Here is a 19,702-nt window from a genome sequence, read left to right as displayed (position 1 = left end):
ATGAGCTCAGAGTAAAATTTTGGTGTTTTAACATACATTAATTAAATCTCATTGCAAATAAAGGCACAAAGACCAACATTCAAAAAAAAGATCTGAATTTGTCCCACAGCATAAGTATGATATATAAAAATGATCTAGAAGTCTTATTGGTGGTACTCATCTTGTCCTGTAAAGACTCTTCCTTTTCCAGTCCTTAGCAGTTCTTGATCAGACTCAGATGATGATATCAAACAATGTAAAGATATTTATATTGTATATCATATTACACATATATAAGATTATATAAATTGTGGGCTTAGCTGAAACAACTAAATTCAGTTTACTTGTGATCTTGGATAGATTTCAACCTAAATCTCTGGAGGTGAATAGCTGTATACATTAACCCAACATGACATACAGCCTTCCAACCCCAATTCTAACTCAATATGAAGCTTCAGTTAGGAGCTGCTTACCCAAACAGAGAGATAAGAGGAGAAAAGAGCTATTTATGACCTACCTGCTGCTTTAATGGGTCATTATCATCAGAACCACCCCCACCCCACCCCCTTCACTATATTTTAATGGAAAAGGTCCTATAGGCAGGTGTCGAGTCATACTTTCAGAACTGTTAAATTTGAAACTCTCTGTCACTTTCTTATTTCTAAACTATATTAAAACTTTGTATATATCAGTGCTATGAACAAAATTATCCTGTTCTAATGAGTCACCAGGCTGAAGGGCATGTATCAAAATATTACCCAAACCAATCAGATAGTTGCTTAACACTTAGTCTGCTAAACACAACCTTTCTTTGAGTTTTGAGGTAATATTTTTGTGGATGCAACTTCTATTACAACCTGAATAGCTGATAACCCTGCCATGATGTATATTCAGCTTTTGACAACATTATACTAGAGAAGTTTCACTAATCATTGCTGGTAAGACAAACTACCGTGTAAATTCTTCCAAGGAGTCAGTTCAGTGGTCAGTGGATCAGTGACCTCTCTAAGCTGCTGAGGTATTATTTGATATCAGCTGGTATTAGCTGGCTTTTTTAAAAATTATACATAAAAAAGTTTCCCTGTGTGTTCATGAGCATGTCCTAGTTGTATTTTCCTGAGGTTTTCATGTGTTTATAAGTATGCATTTTAATTCAAGTCACAAAAAGATTAGTATGTAAATTATATAATTACTTTAGAAGCAAAATGAACAACAATGAAAAATATTGCCTTATTACATTTCTTCTGGAAAATGAAAGGGTATTAACATAGACTTCCTCTAAACATAATAATTACTATAGATATGTGAGGAAAAGTTAATAGTTCTTCTCTTCATCTGGTTACAATCTGAAAATTTTTATCTCATTCCGTTTACATTTCAAAGAAGTTTCTGAGTGAAGGGAAAAACTGTTGTATTCTAATTCTTCATTAAAAATAAACAAGAAATGGAAATTCTATACCTCTAGCAAATCTGAATCTAGTTAGTTTACCCAGTTGTAAACCACTATAAATAAAAATGCTTGCATATTTTAATATCATATGTCTACATACCTTGGAATACCTTTGATAGAATTTTTGAGAAGTATCAATATAAAAAATTTACCAGTCACTATGAATTTAATCTACAATGATAGGTTTCAACGTAGCTGGACAGTCAAGGGATCAAATACACTAACTATCATCTTTCAGTTGTCAAACACTCACATATGTTCATATTTACTGAGGCAGAAATGATAGCTTACAGCCTTTAATTGGTATTGGAATTAGTTTGCATATGCATTTTAGAAAACTGACTTTAATGACAGCATTTAATGTTTTCTTATTTGCAAAATTCAGGATGTGACATTTTAAGATGTTCCTTCCTGATAGATTCTTTCCTCTGATGCCTTATTATAGGTGAATTACAGTACGACTGCATCACTGTTTCATTATTTGCACAGGCATTTTGGCCCTAAACAGAATTTTATTATCTACAAAGCATAAAAATACCTAGTACTGCAAAGAATTAATTTAGAGAACCTAAGCATATTGCACAGAACATAAAGTTGACCTTTACCGTCTACAGCTTTTGGAATGGAGTGGGATGTGGAACACATCATAGATTTAATGTGGCACAACGCTGTCTGCAGAAACTTGGGTGGGACTGTGACTGCCTGCCCATTGCACCCGATGATTGAATCTGCTGTCACCAGCATCCTGATAATAATGAACATTCAGCTTAACGACCGTGATTATGATTATCATAATTGATGTGCAAGTGCAGTGTGTGGGGATCATTACAGCTGAACTGTACAGCAGAGAAACATGCCTTAGTTATGGATAATTTTACTTTTATGCATTGATTGGGATAAAATATGCCTTTCAAGTTCAACAGGCCAGCTTAATATAATTTTAGGGATATTTCTACATGTATGAATTGATGATTATGGGCTTCCTGCAAAACAGTCATTCTAGCTGTTTGTTTTGAATTGTTTCATTCCATTAATAATGGGAAATAATTAAATAATTAGACATTGTTGAGTGGAAATCACTTATAGAGTACTGCCAGCATTAATCAAACATCAAGCTCCAATATTTCTGATTGTCATGGCCTTGCCTAGGCTAGGAAAAATAGCCCTTGTAATTCACCACCAACACAATTCTGTTTTTGGTGGAGTAGTAGAAATTGGGCTGTAGTCAACACTACTGGCATTTTCACACTGTATTGTGTAGGCAATAGAGCAGGCAATAGTTGTTCCTTATATAAAGTATATTGCTTCCATCTTTGTTACCAGAGGCAGAGAATTACAGGCTCAAATTCAGCCAGTATAGATAAAGGTACAATCAAGATCTTCAGTCGGTTTTGTTGGACAGTAATTGCCTTCAACTGAGATTATATGAAGTTGCGGAAGTATTTAATCAAATCATGACATATATAACAGATAAACACCAGTGTGTGTATGTATTTTAAGCCAGAGTTTATATCAAGAACGTTATGACATAAGTATCATGCAAAGTATAGAGTTTCATTGATCTACACTAGGTGTAAATTTGGTTCTTTGTCCAGGATCTGGCAGAAATTTCCTATCTGGAATAACAGACTACAGAAAAATTTCTTGATCTTTGACTTTCTTTGGCTTTCTACCATAAAGATGGATCCAATCTCTAGGAATCTCTCAACTGCATAATTTCTCTCACAGGACTTCACTAAGCTTGGACTTTCTATGATGAAAAAGAGAATCCCCTGTGTGTTGAAGGAATTCATCCTATTTTATATAGTCTGCTGCTTCTGAAAGTTCAATAGCCTCTGTGATTTTCATTGTTGCTCACATTATGGCCCAAGTCGAATCACATTATCAGGTAGGGCCCTAAGTTCCAGATATGTGGGAAAAGTCCACAAGGAGAAAGTAATATGGCCTGAAAATCTCAGTGCCTTAGAAAGTGAGTGTGACTCTTCTACATGGCCATGGCCAACCCATTTTCTTCCACATTCTTCTGAGACCACTGTGTCCTGTGGCTCCATAGCAAATTTATCTTTGTACAGTATTACTGCAAGGGAAAAATAGGGTGGGAGGAGGAAGTGATTTGTTCTGTTTGAAAATTAGTTTCACCCCTTGTAGGATCAACAACATACTCACAACAATCACGTGTCTAGTGGATGTTATAATTATGTGGCAGAGTTGTTTGATACTCTATTCATGCTTTTCCATCCCTGACTATACTGAAATTTATTTACGTTTCACCTTAACTCCATTTTTCCTAACCTTGCAGCAATTGGACTTGAGATAGATATAATGTATGTGTAAACTTTTTCTTTCGTAGATTGTGACTCCATGACAATTTTTTAAAGGAATTTTTTTATTTTCTTTTCATTTTAATTAGGAAAAAAAAAATTACACAAGAATATTTTCTAACACAGTGTGATATTGGCTAATGTGCGTCTGTACTAGCAAACTTATTACATGTTTTGAAACTTTTAAGGCCATGTTTACTAGTGTCCTTTGTGACAGAATTTACTAATATACAATGAGAAGAGCTAGCATGTATTTTGAATATCAGATTTTTAGTTCCTCAATCCAACTGCAATGTGTTTTCCTAGGCAATGCAGAACTGACATAATGTGGCAGCCAGAAGTGACTCTTTTGTAGGGGAATTATTAGATGATCTGTAAGAGTTTGCTTGTTATACTACCGGTTTCCTCATGAGCCATGTCAGGGATAATAAGGGTTGTTGCCAAAGTGTGTTGCACTTCAGCAATCCCTGGCCAATGACATGGCTCCTCTATGATTATTACTACTGGCATGACTTGATGTATCTATTCAGATGCTCCAAATGGACCCTTAGTTTGAGTTATCAACTATCTGTTTCCAAGATAAGGCTGCTTTCTGTCACTTTTCTTCCTACCCTGAGTCCTGCATCAAACCCAATAATTTAAACACAAGGATCTGGTTCTACAACAATACATCCTATACTATTCCTGGAAAGTCTGTCTTTTGCACCCTGTAGGATATATTTTGTGCTCTCAGAACAACCATTTTGAGTCCGAATGCTGCTGTATCTTCATGTGAAAATCAACTTGAGTAATTCCCTGCCTCCACATAGGTCAATTCCCACAACAGCATTACTCTTCAGAGCTGCGAGCTTCTTGGAGTGCAGGTGTTTGGCTACCTGGTTAAGTAGTACAAAAAAAGAGCAGTCTTGCCCAATTTAATATCACAGACCAAGCTTAAGCAAGTGGTCTCAAACTGTGTAACAAAAAATGACTTAAAGTCACTTTTGCAACTTCTACTTCTGAAATTTTTACTTTTTTTAGTAAATGTCATAATGTACTGTTGAGAAGCAAATGTATTTAAAAAGGCAGGAGTATGTCATATCCAGCAGTGGGAACACCAGACATTACCTCTCATTCACAGGACTAGAATGAAATATCTCTCATTATAAGATGCACCCATTCAGTCTTCTAGGAAAGCAAATGACAATTTCAACTTTTGACAGTTGACATAATGATTTTTCCAGATTCCTTACTGAATGACTGTGTCATATTTACAGAAATACATTTTTTACATGAAGATCACTTTCAGAGCTCCCATTGGAAAAGTTCTTGAGCTATAGATTGTTTCCTTTGAGAAAATTCTTAAGGTCACCACTGCTGGGCTGCCTTTGAAAAATGCTACTCTTGATATATGTAATGCAAATGATTAGTAACTATCAGCGATCTTTCAAATTATTTTCTTAGGTGTAGAAGGAAGAAGGTAAACACTGTGAAGCAAATTAAAATATACAAAATGTATCCCTGGCCACTGTTTAACTAAATGCAGAAAAGAATCTGTGGATAACTGGAAGGCTGAAAAGAAAGGCTGGAAAAACTTTTTGGTGAAGGTTATCGATGAGTTACAGGGTCTGGTTTTGAGGGAATACTGCAAAGTAATGACTGAGAAAAGTCAAACCATTCAGTTATTTGCATAAGAAAGGATACTGTCACCATTCTTCTAATCAAATCCATTCTAGTGGTTATTTGTAAGGGTTTGTCAGCAACTAGTTGAATATTTTATAAAACCTGATTTTCAGTTTTGTAATTTCTCAATGGGAAAATGCAGTCCCTTGATGATGATCCAAGACTTTGAAGAATAAATTGATTCAAAAGAGAAAATTAGATGGTACTTATTACACTGTCTAACTAGCAATCCTGTGTCATTTATCTGTTGGATGATAAATGTCTTGCTTTGCCTACCTTCCTCATTTAATAATGTTACTTGTATGTTAGTGGCATGAAAGAAATCTTTCTTTCTAGTAAGGGCTAACTTTAACCAGTATTTCTTTGAGGGAGATATATGTATGTTTTAACTTTCTAAATAATTCCTATTGTACACATTGCTTACACATTTTAAAGCCTCTTGTTTAATCAGAAACTCTTTGGAAATAGAGTATCTTGACCAATTCCTTCAGTACATGCTTAGATTACATTATAGTAACTTGTGGCAGAGCTTTTAATGCAAAAAAATAATCAGTTGAGCTGGAAACAGTAGAGTTTGAAGTCACACCTGATTTGTTTTGTTTATATTGTTTTTAGATGTTCACTATTTGGATATTATTTTGTTTGTTGGAATTGAAAATCCTCACACTAAACTGGGAAGTGCTTGGCCTTGCCTTTTGATGACAGTTTTGGATGGGCTGTTCAGCATACTTGGAATTAAGTAGCTTTGTTTATATATCTGCCAAACATAAAGTATTTCAACTCAATTCAATTATTTGCCACAATATTGAATTAAAAAGGCTATATTTTGAAGTCACTTAAAATTCTTTATGGAACATATCTGCAAAAGCAAGCTACTTATGATTTGATAATACCTAGACCTTGTTTGTGCTGCTTAAACAGAGTTGAAAGAAAGTAACAGAAAGCTTTTCACAATCCTCTAAGCATTACATGGTCCATATAACTGTTGAAAAATACAGGTATGAGAACTCATCCTCAGTGCTTAGCATAAGTGAGGTATATCCATAGAGCTAGGCTAATCTGCATCAGGTAAGGATCTGGCCCATAATGAATATAATCAATATGTAGATAAATGCTATTTAGAAAGAATGTTCTAGGAAAAATGGTGTTATCCATTTTCACAGAAAAATAGACACTTTTAGATCTCATCTTTAAATGCACATTGCTGGTGAGTTTGCAAATTTAAGTCTAAGATCAGAAGCACATATTCTGGTGACTTCTTGCAACAGATACACTTAGGACTACAGAATGTTGCATCTTGAAATGATGCCTGAATGACATATTTTTTCACACTGACCCATTATGATTGAATAGTTGTATAATTTGTAGTGTTATTAGCTGTTCTGGATGGATTCTAAGAGGTTATGCCAGGTATATGACCAAGCTGAGAGAAATAGTGCAAGTTTTTGTTGTTTTGATGATCTCTCCAGAGAGCAAGAGTAGATTATTCTTAGAGCAGTAGGACTTCAGTGCAGTAAAATGGATTTTAGAGTAATCTACATTCCCTGAATAGGAAAAATCCCAGTAAAAGATAGCTTTGTGCACTTATGCTGGAGTGAACGAGAGACTGTAAGTAATACAGACTGCTTGTTATCTTAATAGTTTGACGTAAGTAGCTACTGCTTCTTTCTTTAAAATTTGTATCATGAATCAACTCCGAACTCGTTTGCTCCATTTTAAATAGTAATATGATATTCACTTTGGAGTACACTTCAGTGTTTATTCCTTTAATGCAATGAAGAGCTGGTTTCAATATGCCCTTTATAAACTCAGGTTAAAAGGATGTTCCACCATGATAGAGATAAGAAACTATATTCTTTCTTCTCTTATAGTTTTTGTTGATCTCAGCATAAAATATGTAGGGAAACTGAAAGGCATACCCACATAAGGACTTATGTATGAGTAGGTATATTACCATGTGTTAATATTCTAGAATGAGAGTTATGGAATTATTCAGGAATAACCTTTGAACTTCAAATTCAGACTTCACATCCATTTAAATAACCTTACAAGCTTTGATGAGTTAATGTACAGAGGTAATGGCACCTAAGGTAAAGGGGATAAGACATAAAGGCTGTGATGCACACAGCATCTGTTTCACAACTGCATTGTTTTTATTTTCCATAATGAGGCTATTTGAGTAGGAAATTTTTTTGTGATAACAGAAACTAATAATATTCCCAGCCAGTAGCTTTGAGATGTGTTAGGATCTCTCACCTGTAGTTGTATGAAGGAATGACAGCGTAAGCACTTATCATTAGCAACCGAATACCCTGCTCTTTTAAAGTATAACTTATTAGGTATGAAAGTCTCAAACTTAGGGGGAAAAAAAAAAAGAGAAACAATAAAAACACTGCATATTAACAGACTTTGTGCACTAATGCGAAGCTGCTTGATTGAGCAGTGTAGTGTCAACCATGTCTTTCTTCTAATGCTAAAAGTAATGCACATAGACAGAGTGACAATCAGAGTACAGCCTCCCATCAGCTGTAATTAATCTTTTAGTTAACAGAGACTAGAAAAGCTTCTCATCAGCCTCTTCTGAAGTCTGAAGCACCCTGTTTTTTGATGTTTGCATTCTGAGTAAAATTGTCCCCACCAGTTCTAACAAATTGAAACACCAGGCTAATTATGGCAGCTAATGAAGTGTGTGGAATGGTCACAGCTTGTTGTGAAACTGTTCCTTCAGCTCAGATTAGAGTTTCATCAATCACTTTTTTAAACTGATCCAGAATTGCTTCTGCCCAGTGCTTGGCATTTTTAATGCTGTTTCTGTAATTGGTTTTTTCCCCAAAGCTTAGGCTATTTTTTGAAATATTACATTCTCAGGACAGGACTTACAAACTCCAGTTTATAAAAAAACATTTCATTATTGCCTCTATCAGCTGATCAAGTGCTAGAAAGCTAATAAAAGAAGCAGAAATATAAAATTTGATATATTGCTTTTAATCCACCTAAAGGTAGCAATAAAGCATATACACATATATGTATATGAATCATTATTACTGTGGGCTGGATGTGTACTGCAATCTCATGAGACATGGTTTGTGGGCTGGATGGTTCAAATCCCACTGAAGGACCTAAATGAAATGAATGAGTTGGTCTTAGCTTATTTCCTAGTGGATTTTGGTCCTCCATATATCACTCAAAGAGTTTGGCATGATTTGTAGTTTTTGCAGATGCCCAAGCCTTTGGCAGGAGGAAGACCAAAATGTGTTGCTATTTAAAGAATTTCAACACCTTAGGTCAAATCCAAAGTTCTCAGAGAAGTATGGGAAACTTTACAGTATAACTTATATTGCTGCTACACTGTCAATGAATAAATTAGCATATAAAACATTGTAAAAATTCCTAGTTCCTGTTCATTTATAAGATATAATAGTACTCAGTTATAGATTGAAAGTTCTGCATAGACATTAAAGACATAGATGTTAAAGAAAGTGTAAAGCTAAATTCTTTCCTCAACATGGACAATGGAGTGTAGAATTTAGTTTGGAAGTTATCCAGCTGAAAAATGAAATAAACTTTTGCTTATGTACTACCATAGAATATGTTTGCACAGGTTGTTACATTTAATATATATAACATGTATTCATATCAGAACCAAGACAACATGATTTTAGTTTTTAAGTATTCAACAATCTATTTTTTAAATTTGTGCTAATATGTGTAATCCATTTCGTTTTTCTGAACACTGTTGAATCTGAAATAATGTTTGGCTATAAATATCAAATGTTCCTCCCCCTGAAGTTTCTTAATCGGCAGCAGTTTGACAGAACTAGCTTCATGTCAATGCCAAAACAAATGTGAGGCACCTGAGTGAATAATCAGTGTTGCTGATGCTTTTCCTGAACTGTATCAAAGAACTGGTGGATTTACAAACAGAAAAAGTGCCACTGAAAAATGAAGAAAAATACGACACACAAAGAAGATATATTATCATAGATGAATAAATACAGACAGAAAAAAAAGCAATAGGTTTTAGCCTAAGAGCTATTGTTCCAGATTTATTGATTAGTGAGAACATTTGTGAACAGTGGATAGGAGATGAGTAGTTTTTCTAGTGTTAGCTGATCTCCAAAGTAAGCTGCCTGCAAAATGAGAAAGGCCTTTTTCTGTTTGATCATTTCAGTCTCTTCTGAAGGTAGCTTATATTTGCAAAACAGGAAAGCTGTTTTTCTCTTTAGCTTTCATCACTGCTAGGGCACATTGCTGACTCATGTTTAGCTAGTTGCCTGCCAGGACCCCCAGGTCCTCTTCTGCACAGCTGCTACCCAGCCTGTTGGCCTCCAGCCTGCTTTGTTCCTGGGGTTAGTCTGTGCCAGGTGCATTTGTCCATACTGTATTTTGTGAGGTTCTGTCAGGCCGTTCCTTTAGCCTGTCTACATCACTCTGAATGACAACCCTCAAGTGTATCAATGGCACCCCATTAGTTTGGTGTTGTCCATGAACTTGATGAGAGCGCATTCCATCCCCACCTCCAGGTCATCGATAAAGATATTGAACAAGATAGGTCCCAAGACAGCACCTGAGGAAATACATTTGTACCCAGGTTCCAGTTAGAGTAGAAACCATTTATTGTTACCCTTTGAATCTGATACTCCAGACAGTTATTACATCTATTCGTCTGCACATCTAGACTATAATTTACCAACTTGGTTAAAAGGATTCTCTGGGTGACTGTGTTGAAAGCCTTGCTAAAGCTCAGCTAGACAGCATCCACTGTTCTCCTTTGATCTGCATATCTAGTCATTTCATGACAGAAAGCAATCAGGTTTGAAAGCATCATCCAGAACATCAAAACAGATGAAATCTAACTGGAATACTGTTTTTGCTGCATATGGCAAATACAGTGCAATCAACATGCTTTTTTATTATTATTATTATTGATTCTAAATGAATACAACTTTTTTTCAAACAGATACAACTTAACCTGATAAGATAAAAAATATTTTCACTTGAGGATTTCAGCTCAGAATTTTTCCTCCTTAACTCCTCCTAGTGGCATGATTTTGGCAAGTTAGAGATAGTTGCAACTTGATCTTGGCAGGTTAAACATTTTCTGGCTTTAGTCCAGCAGGTTAAAAGTGGTTCTGAGTTTGTCTTGGCAGTCAGCACTTGGTACTGGCTTATTTTCAGCTGGAAAGAGAATGTTGTGGTTGAACAGATTAGACAATGAAAGGGGCAGCTTATAAATGGCGTAAATCAAGATACTTATCCCTAAGTAAGTGCCTTATTTTCTAATACAAGTCCTGTTGCTAGCAGAGTGTGTGTGATGGACAGGACAAGGAGTGGGTTTAAAAATACAAATACTATGATAAAAATATGTCCTTTACTTTTTCATCAGATGCTTTTAAGACTCTATATTTTTCTGTACACAGGAATGTAGTGTTAGGCATAGTCCCACCTCAGATTTAATAACTTCATAAAGGGGTTATGTATTACTCATCAGTGTGTTTTCATACTTGACAATGTTATTTACACAACTTAAATAAATTAAGATGAGCATCTACTCCCCTCTTCAAGAATATTTTGTTAAAATACCCTGCAAGCAGTAGACATTTGCAAGACAATAGCAAATAAACACCTCTTGGGATTCTGAATACCTACTGAACTATTTCAACTGCACATTTGTTTTTTAGCCCAGATTTAGTAAAGTTCAAGGGTATCCAAGTATGAAATAGCTTGCGGAGAAATTCACATTGGTTTCTTAATTTAATTTACTTGTAAAAAAAAGGCTACATTAGTTGAAAAAATAGAATATTATCTTTGGCAATTTTGGTTCAAATACAGACATTCAGAAAAGAATTTGGGTGATGTTGTTTCATAACATTGACTAAAGTATGGTACGACATGCACTGTAACTTTCTGTGTGGCAAAGTGTACTGCTAATATTGATACTGGCTCTGAATATGTCTGAAAGTACTGGAAAAGTGTCTACATAAAGGTGATCTATTCTTCAGTAGATTAGCTTTATACACATAAATAAATTCATTATCTGAACAGTTATTTATAGAGGAGAATATATTTCTTTCTACAGCATTGCAAAGCTAGTACGTGTTTGGGAGGAAAGACCAGACAGTGTCTGGCTTGCAGATCATCAATAAATGGAATAAATGAACTTAGAGGGTACAGCTGGGAATTCCACCCTTTCTTCCCCTTGGGCAACCACAACGACTGCAGGGTACTAAGTAAATGTAACAAATGCAAATTTGGACCACAAATCTTCATTGCTGGTTATATTACACAAGACAAAAAGAACAGGCTAGTTTCAGATCCCAGGTTAATTTTAGAGAGGCAATACTTACGTTTAAAAGTAATTCATTGGACCAAATCCTTCCCTTTTTTCCTTTGTCCTTCCTTGCACAAAACTTCCATCAAAGCCAAGAGATAATTTGCCTTTGCTTGTGAGAAAGCACTGTAAGGGTTGACACATTTGTAATCCTTAACGAACACAGCTATTGCAAAATATCTTATTCATTTAGAAATATTTGTGCTTTCCTTGTACAGTGGCTCAAACTACTGCATTCTCAAAAGCATCATTATTTTCTGTCCTGTCATAGCTTAATTTGTGCACCTATGGAAGGGTACAGTGGGATATGCTTTTGTTCCTTTGTCCAAACTGCTTCTAACCATGCAGGAGTAGAAACAGTCTCTTTTCAAGGCTAGAACACACCCTCTCCTACCTTGCTCAGATGAGGACAAGAAGTTTTAGAGCTTGACCTGTGTTAGCCAGTTATCTTCAATTATCTCCAAAGCACAAATTAGGACAGCTTAGCTGCTGAGCTAAGAAAGCAAACTTCAGTGAGCACAGATTAGTAGCAGAACACTTCCTTCTCAGAATATTAGAGAAATGGAGGAATAGAGTTACAATTTCCATGTTAGACTGTCACAGCGGAGCACACAGTGCTGTGCTGCTTGTACTGGACACATCACGCAGGAAGTATCTAAACCTATGTGATTATCAGATCAGTGGTTTTTCAAATTCATGAACCATAATTAGAAATCTTTCATAATTTCTAGCAAGCACTAGTTTGGTTTCCTCATTTATAATTCCAAAAGATGAAATGTGTAAGAGTCAGTGATAGTTATAAATCTCCATGAAAGTTTAAGTGTAATAATAATGAAATGTTTGTTACATAAATTAAATAGCAATTAATATTTTCTCTTTCTCTTTGGAAGACAGGATATTAAAATAGTGTTGTTAGATTTCCTACTGTGAACATAGTTTCCTGATATTTTTTTACAATACATTACTATAATGTCAATAAAAGACTAAAACTAACAAGTAGAAAAAACTTGCCTGATGTAAGCATAACACATAAAGTTGCCTTTTATGATGGCTATACAATATCATTTTAAGATCTAATAGCAAGTTGATTCAAAGGGTAAGACTTGCACTTACAAAGTCATTAAAGCAAGTAGAAAATTGCCTTCTACCATAGTCACCCACTCTTTTTAAATCAAAGAGTTTTATTGTTGTTGATGATGTTTGCATTTGCAGGAGGTAATTAGGGCATGAGACATCACACTCAGAGCCTTCAAGCTTGTCATGAAGAACCATAAACTTCACTTGCAGGGAAAAAAAAAAAAAGCAGGCAGTTTAGGAGGGAAATTGCAGAGAATAGAGGGGGAAAAGGATCATAATATGTTAGGTCAGTTTGACCACTGCTGTGTCAATCCACAATATGGAGAAGCTCATAAAGTCTTCATGGAAGCATGTTATTTCATTGCACTTTTACCCAAAAGTACAAAATTTAGAGGGTTTATAATTGGTAGCAGTAGTAGACAGTTGAAGGAGGAGATAGATGATGGCTCCTTGTTCTCCTCCTCTACATTGTGCTGGCAAGCTGAATAGGGAAAGGTGTAATTCTCCCCCCTTCGTCATAGCAGTGGTCACTTGTCCGCTGTAGTGCAGGGAACTCCGATTAGGCACACTTTTCCCTGCAAGTCAATACCTCTGCACTGACACAATGAGATCCAGTCCCTAAGGCATGATCCAGGCTTTTGTTATTATCTCTTATTTGAAGGGGCTAGTTGACCCAATTGGTTAACACATTAGCTTTTCAATTTTATAGCCTTAAGTCACAGAAGACCTATTCCTTGGTTTTGGGTATTTCTCCACGGCAGAAAGCAAATTGGCAGTCTGTGCCCACCAGCCACAAAACCAGAGTTATGCCAAACAACTCTGTCCTGAACTTTATGGCTAATTAGCTGCTGAAGCTATGCCCAAGAAATAGGTTCTGTTGCCCATGGGAAGAAGTGTGTAGCCATTATTAATGTCCTAGCTTATATCTCTCAATAGGTCTTATAAGCAGTGCTGCTTAAAGAGACTAAACGTACAACAGGGAATTAAAAATTATAGTACCCCTTTCACTGACTGAAATATTGTAAACTTGTTTCACTGGGGCCAGGATTGGTGTCAATGTACTTTGTGTGAAAAGTGCAATAGAAGCATTAGTATTTGACAGCCCTGGTTGAAATAAGTGAAATTAATGGAGCTCTTTTCATATACGACAAGGCCATGGCACCCCTTTCATGCTGCTTACAGACAGAGAAAAGTCAATACTTTTTTATTACTTGATGCTGACCTACATTCTGCACTACAAGTGCCAGGCCCACTAATTGGTTTCAGTTGTGAGAAAAGTTTGCCCCAAAGAAACACTGGAGCAGATAAATCAATCTTTTTTAGGGTAGCTTAGTGGGTTTTGAGCACTTGAAATGACATTTGTGTTGTATTGACAGAATGGGTTGTTACACTCATTTTGTCATGTCAGAAGGCCCTGTACTAGTTGGAAGTATTGTTAACCAGTATTGATAAATTTGCTAAGAATAAAAGTTAGCTGGATCAACATTTTACTTGTATAACAGCTTGCCATTTCTGGTTTGCTTCCTTGTTAGAGACCTCCGTGGCTATTAATAGGTCAGAAAGCTTACTATGACAGCTCAATTTAAAACTCTAATTTTACTATTACAAGCATTAGGATCATAGGGAATAGTTATATATGACCACTTAGTATTAAACAGAACGGGTTGTGGACTATGGCTGTACAATGGCACTTGGCAGTACTGCCTGGTTTTCAAATGAGGTGTGCACGAGGTGTGTCCCAGCTTTGCGGGGAAAGCAAGGTTTCTCGGTGGGCTTACCCTACACTAAGGACATAACTACTGCATGGACATTTATGCAGAATTTCCCATTGGGTCCTCTAAAGTCTTGATGTGTACCTGAGGATGTGGATTTCAAGCTGAAGAAAAGTGAGTTTTGTTCCCTGTTTTTACTGTTCAGTAGCATGAAGATAGAATTAGGATTCTAGCAGCTGTGCCCACTTTTCAGTTATCCCTTCTGCCATTGATTCTTAACAGAAGTTACCTACAATTGTAGGTCTTTATAGGAGCAACAGATATAATTCCCGCACTACAAAAAAGTTTTTCTGAGATCCAAACCTTTCATGGATTGGTTTACCTTTTGCATAGCACATGGTGTCATGGTTGACACCATGCAATTACAGTGTCTTCAGTATTGTTAGATTGGCTCAGAAGAGGGCTCGGTGCTCTGAATCACCGCTATAGGTGGAACACTTTTCATTAGAGAGGTTATACAATTTATCTTTGAAACATCTTCACCTGCTACTTTTCCTAACCTGTGAAGGAAATCTGCATTCATACAACCTAATGCAACTTTAATCTCTATTTATGCAACCAAATCTCTATTTATGCAACAAAATGAAATTTTGTCGTTACAGAGAAAGACTATGCAAAGCTGTAACTCAGGTATCATAAGTTTATTGTAAGCTTATTGTTTCAAGTTTATCACATGCTTAACAGCTTCATAATTATTATGGACTTGATAGATTTGCTATAGGAAATTACCCAAAGTGTGTATGCAGGAACTGAGAATAAATGGTCATAATGGTACATTCTGGCCTTAAAATCTGTGAGTAGATATGCTACTGCTGTTTGCCTATTCTTACTTTGGTCTGAAGCAGCTGACTTTCTACTTCATTAAATTTGCAAGAAGATACTTAATTGTAATTCCTATCTCATCCCAAAGTGCATTTTTATATTACAGGAAATTGTACAGTACTCTTAAAATTGTTTGGAAAGAAACACTGTTAGTGCAAATTTATTGCTAGAATATGAGGGAACGCATTTTCAAAGGCCTTCAGGCTGATATGTAGGTCTACGAGGTCTCGTTGTTTTGTCAATGTTATTTGTGCATGGTCTGTATTTATGTATGTCTGCATAGTCAGATGTAAAATCTCTTTAGAATTTGCTTTTGTAATAACATTCCAAAGATAAACTATGTGAGCATTTGGCAAGTCTAATCTATGACATCAGTGTGCTGATTGAAACAAATCTTTGGTGGCTTTATGTCACCTTTTTGACTCCATTGTTTAGAACTGATGAGCACACATGACAGTCAAGTAGTCAAATATATTGAAAGGGTCCATAGGTCTTGTTAAGCTCTGTCAGTTGAACTTGAGTCACTTACAATTTACTAGAGTGAAAGGAGTCAGAGCTTGACAACTTTAAAAAGGAAGTGTTGCATTGACTTCATTTGGGAATTTAAAAATAGGTCTTGGTCCTGAGAATTACAGGTCTCTGATGCTGAGAATTACATGGCATGATTTAAAAATGCATTGTGGGAAAATTCCATAAAGCTCAGCTCTGTGCTCCTATGATCCTGAGACTGCAAAACTGCAGGGTCAATCCCACCAATATGTGGGAATTCATATTTGTAAGCTAATTCATTCCATCTACCAACAATGAGGGACTGTCGGTGAAAAGAATTTTGAAGCAGCCTGTTTTTCTCCACTCACAACTTTTGTTCTTGCAGCTTCAGAAGGATTATCTACATAACTTCATAACTTCCATGCTATGTAGCAATCAGCTTAAACTCAAGATGATCCTGGCAGTCTACTAGAATCAACCAGCAGTGCATTGCAGTGCTTCGCTGCACAATTTGAACCTACATTTCACCATCAAATTAGATAGACATGAGAACCTGGCTTCCAATTCCTTTCCCTTTGTGCTGCTACAATGATACAGTGGGATAGACTGTGTTCAGTGCTGTGAGGTAGATCTTGCAAGGCCGAGTGGTATTTTCAGGCCTTACTTTCTCACACTGTTGAAACCTGATTACATGTTCAAATACAGAAATGGCTGGGGTTCTTTTCCTAGGATATTTATATGTTATATGCAAACTGTGCAACATTTATCTAGTATACTTTTTCAACTGCTTTAATTAGTCTAGCTGTAAAGCCAGCAATGCTTTTATTTATCTGTGAGACTGTGTGATGTTTCCTAAATGTGGTCAAACATAACTGCTGTCGTCATAATCAGAGCCAGTTGTTTAAATGCTCAGTTGTGAGTATCTAGTGAAATAGCTTTAAATAACAAGATAAACAGTACAGCTGCCAACCCAAAGTAATCTTACACTAAGGGGGCGTGTGGCACAGAAAATTTCCTCTTTGTCATTTCGATTTGAGTTTGAAGCTGGACCTGGGCTTAGTTCCAGCTCAAAAAACTGTTCACTTCAAAGGCTCCTAAATCGTCCCAAGGAGCTAATTTTGGCAGCCAATTGTTTTTGTTTGGCCAGGCATCCTAATAGCAAAAGCCGTCTGCTCCAGCAAATGAAGACTTCTTCACTGCTCAGAGTTACCATTCCTGATTTTATCTTGATGTGAGGGGTGTGCACTTTCTACTCGTTTCCCCATCTCACCCCAAGTTCACTGCTTTTTTTGTTAAACTGTACATAACTGTCCTGCATGTAAATTAAAAATATACTTCCTATTTTCAAAATAAAGGATACTGTATTCTGCTCTGAATTACTGCTTAATGCTAAATTATAGCCGTATTATCTGTTTGCTTTCTCGGCAACTAGAACTGTTTTTTCTTTCCATTCCCATGAACAATATTAGCCTGCTGAATTTACTGAATTAAATATAACTAGCTTCACCTTAGAAGGAAACTATTTGCAGTTATGCTGCAGTTATAATAATATTTATTACAATAATTATATGGACAACTTTTCCTGCAGTAAGAAGGTACTTGTGATGAAAAACACACAATGAAAATCAAAATACCATGCCATTCTTAAAGTATAATATGAAAATATGCAAATAGGCTGTTTCTGTTGGGTAAGAAATCAGGTGGTACAAGGCATAGAGAAACATTAAAAATTAAATGTTGTGAACAGTTAAGAATGGGGCAGTACTCACTTTCACACCACACAGGTAGTATTTCATTTTGCATGTATATGTCTACCTTGCTGTTTTAAGATTTATGCACCAGAATGTTGGAGGAATCATACCAAATAACTTTAAGTATGAGATGTAAGAAATTATATGCTCACAGTTTGGCAATACACAGTGCAGATGAAACTCAGGTGGGCCATGTCAGTGTTTACATAAAGCTTACCAGAAGTCGTAGTTGCTCTGTCTGTGTATGGAGATTCAGCTGAACTGTGGTCTGTGAAGTAGCTAAATCTAAATTATCCAGGGAATGATACTTCTGCTTCATGTCATTTTTCAGGAAAAAAAAAAAAATTAATTCTGTTTTTAAGAGAAAACCAAACCTTTCAAATTGTGAAATGTGTTGAAAAGGTAAAAATTTTAGCTCTCATTCACTCATGGCTTCAGACATTTTATGAAGACATTGCATTTCCATGCACTTTCACAGAGCATCATGCTGGCAATAAAAAATAGTAGAAAGTGTTCAGACCAACTTCTTTCTTAAAAATTAATCATCAGATCCTGGAAAGCTGATAATTCATCTGTGGTATGTTACTTTCAGAAAGGGAAAATTATTTTAATGCAAAACAAGTATTTTATATTGCTGATACTATTCCCAGTATTTTGGGGTCAAAGAAAATAATTTTATTAAGAATGCTTTAAAATCTTGATCTTAAACACCATGGACTTGCCATCATTTACCATGAGTGTTTATTAGTAAGAAGCTAGATCACGATAGTGTTTAGAATACTTAGCCTATATTACTTTCTTGTTTGTTGGCTGTATTCACATTGTACTCTTAAGGCACAGGTTCACTTGCATTTCTTTTATTCAATTTAGATTTGTAAGCATTTGCATTTTAAAAAATTGAATGTAATAACCAAGAACTTTTCCTGGAAAATACATGTTCAGGAATAACCCTGCTTGTATTTTTCCTACCAGAACTCCTAATCAATTTGTTGCCACTAATACTTATTTAATATATATTATTTTTTTACCTTTTCTCATGGAGCTGGTTTAATATCCATGTTTTAATGTCAACCAAGGTAGAAAAGTTAAAATATTGCAAGGATATCTTGCTGTCTTTAACCTACCTGGCTGCCAGGGAGGAGAATACAATTTTGTATACAGTGATTTGCAAAAGACTATAAAATTTAAGTTTTGAAGCAGCGCCTATAGTTTTGCAGTGCCTATAGTTACTTAGAGTTTGAAATACATATTTGCTTGCAGTTAAATCAATCAATTCTTGTGCTCTTCTTCAAAGTAATGTACTTATAAAGTAAAAATGTATGTTTCATATACATTATCTTGCATAATTTGCGTTCTAACTCATATAATGAAATGTAACTAGAAGACAATATTTAGAGCTCTAAAATACCTTTAAAAAAAAGGCAAAACCATGAAAACCAAAGTTAACACTTTTTGTCTCTCTTATTTCTTTAGGACTTTCAAACAGTGTTACCATCGATTGTTCTCTTCGAAAAGTTTGGAAAAACTTATTCCAGAACTGGGCAAATAGTGTAATTGTCCCATAAACTACACAATATGACACCTGATAAGTAATCAATAAATGGATTTCAGCAAATGCACAGCAGTATGTTGACTGAATGTCCCATAAAGTACTATTTCTGTAAAGTGATGTATACTATGTCTGAAGTAGTGTTAATTGATTTTGCTTGATCTTTAAGCAATACAGTTTCCAAGATTTATCAAAAAAACATTTTTTTTGTGGTTTTGCAAAAAAAAAAAAAAGTATTATCTTAGGAAAATGATTTCTGAAAATGCTACTTTTTATTTAAAGTAAATCCTTTAGGATACAAAACCAGAGTAATCAAGTAAAAGAACTTGGAAGTACATTGTATTTATTACAGATTTGTAAGTGAGGTTAACACTAAAAAAAGAGAAAAGTTTTAAAGTTACATCTGGGTTTTTTTTGTCACAACTATAATGTATCTGGTTCATCATTGTTGTTCATCACTTTCAGTGTTAGTATACGTCCTTTTTAAATACTGATCCAT

The 19,702-nt window shown here is 35.5% G+C and overlaps 1 protein-coding gene across 2 annotated transcripts in view; it reads left to right on the top strand.

Moving 5' to 3' along the window:
- SPATA17 (spermatogenesis associated 17) overlaps positions 1 to 19,371 on the top strand; it is a 94,391-nt gene extending 75,020 nt beyond the window's left edge. For both annotated transcript variants that reach the window (XM_052806189.1, XM_052806188.1), the window contains one exon: positions 19,128 to 19,371. In XM_052806189.1, coding sequence (XP_052662149.1) covers positions 19,128 to 19,208 — 81 coding nt within the window. In that variant the 3' untranslated portion in view covers positions 19,209 to 19,371. The remainder of the gene's footprint in view (positions 1 to 19,127) is intronic.
- Positions 19,372 to 19,702: the final 331 nt, after the last annotated feature.

The sequence above is a fragment of the Harpia harpyja genome, chromosome 13, assembly GCF_026419915.1.
Source record: "Harpia harpyja isolate bHarHar1 chromosome 13, bHarHar1 primary haplotype, whole genome shotgun sequence".
NCBI classification, from domain to species: Eukaryota; Metazoa; Chordata; class Aves; order Accipitriformes; family Accipitridae; genus Harpia; species Harpia harpyja.
The sequence above is the reverse complement of the archived record's forward strand: the minus strand, read 5'-3'. Positions and strand labels throughout refer to the sequence as shown.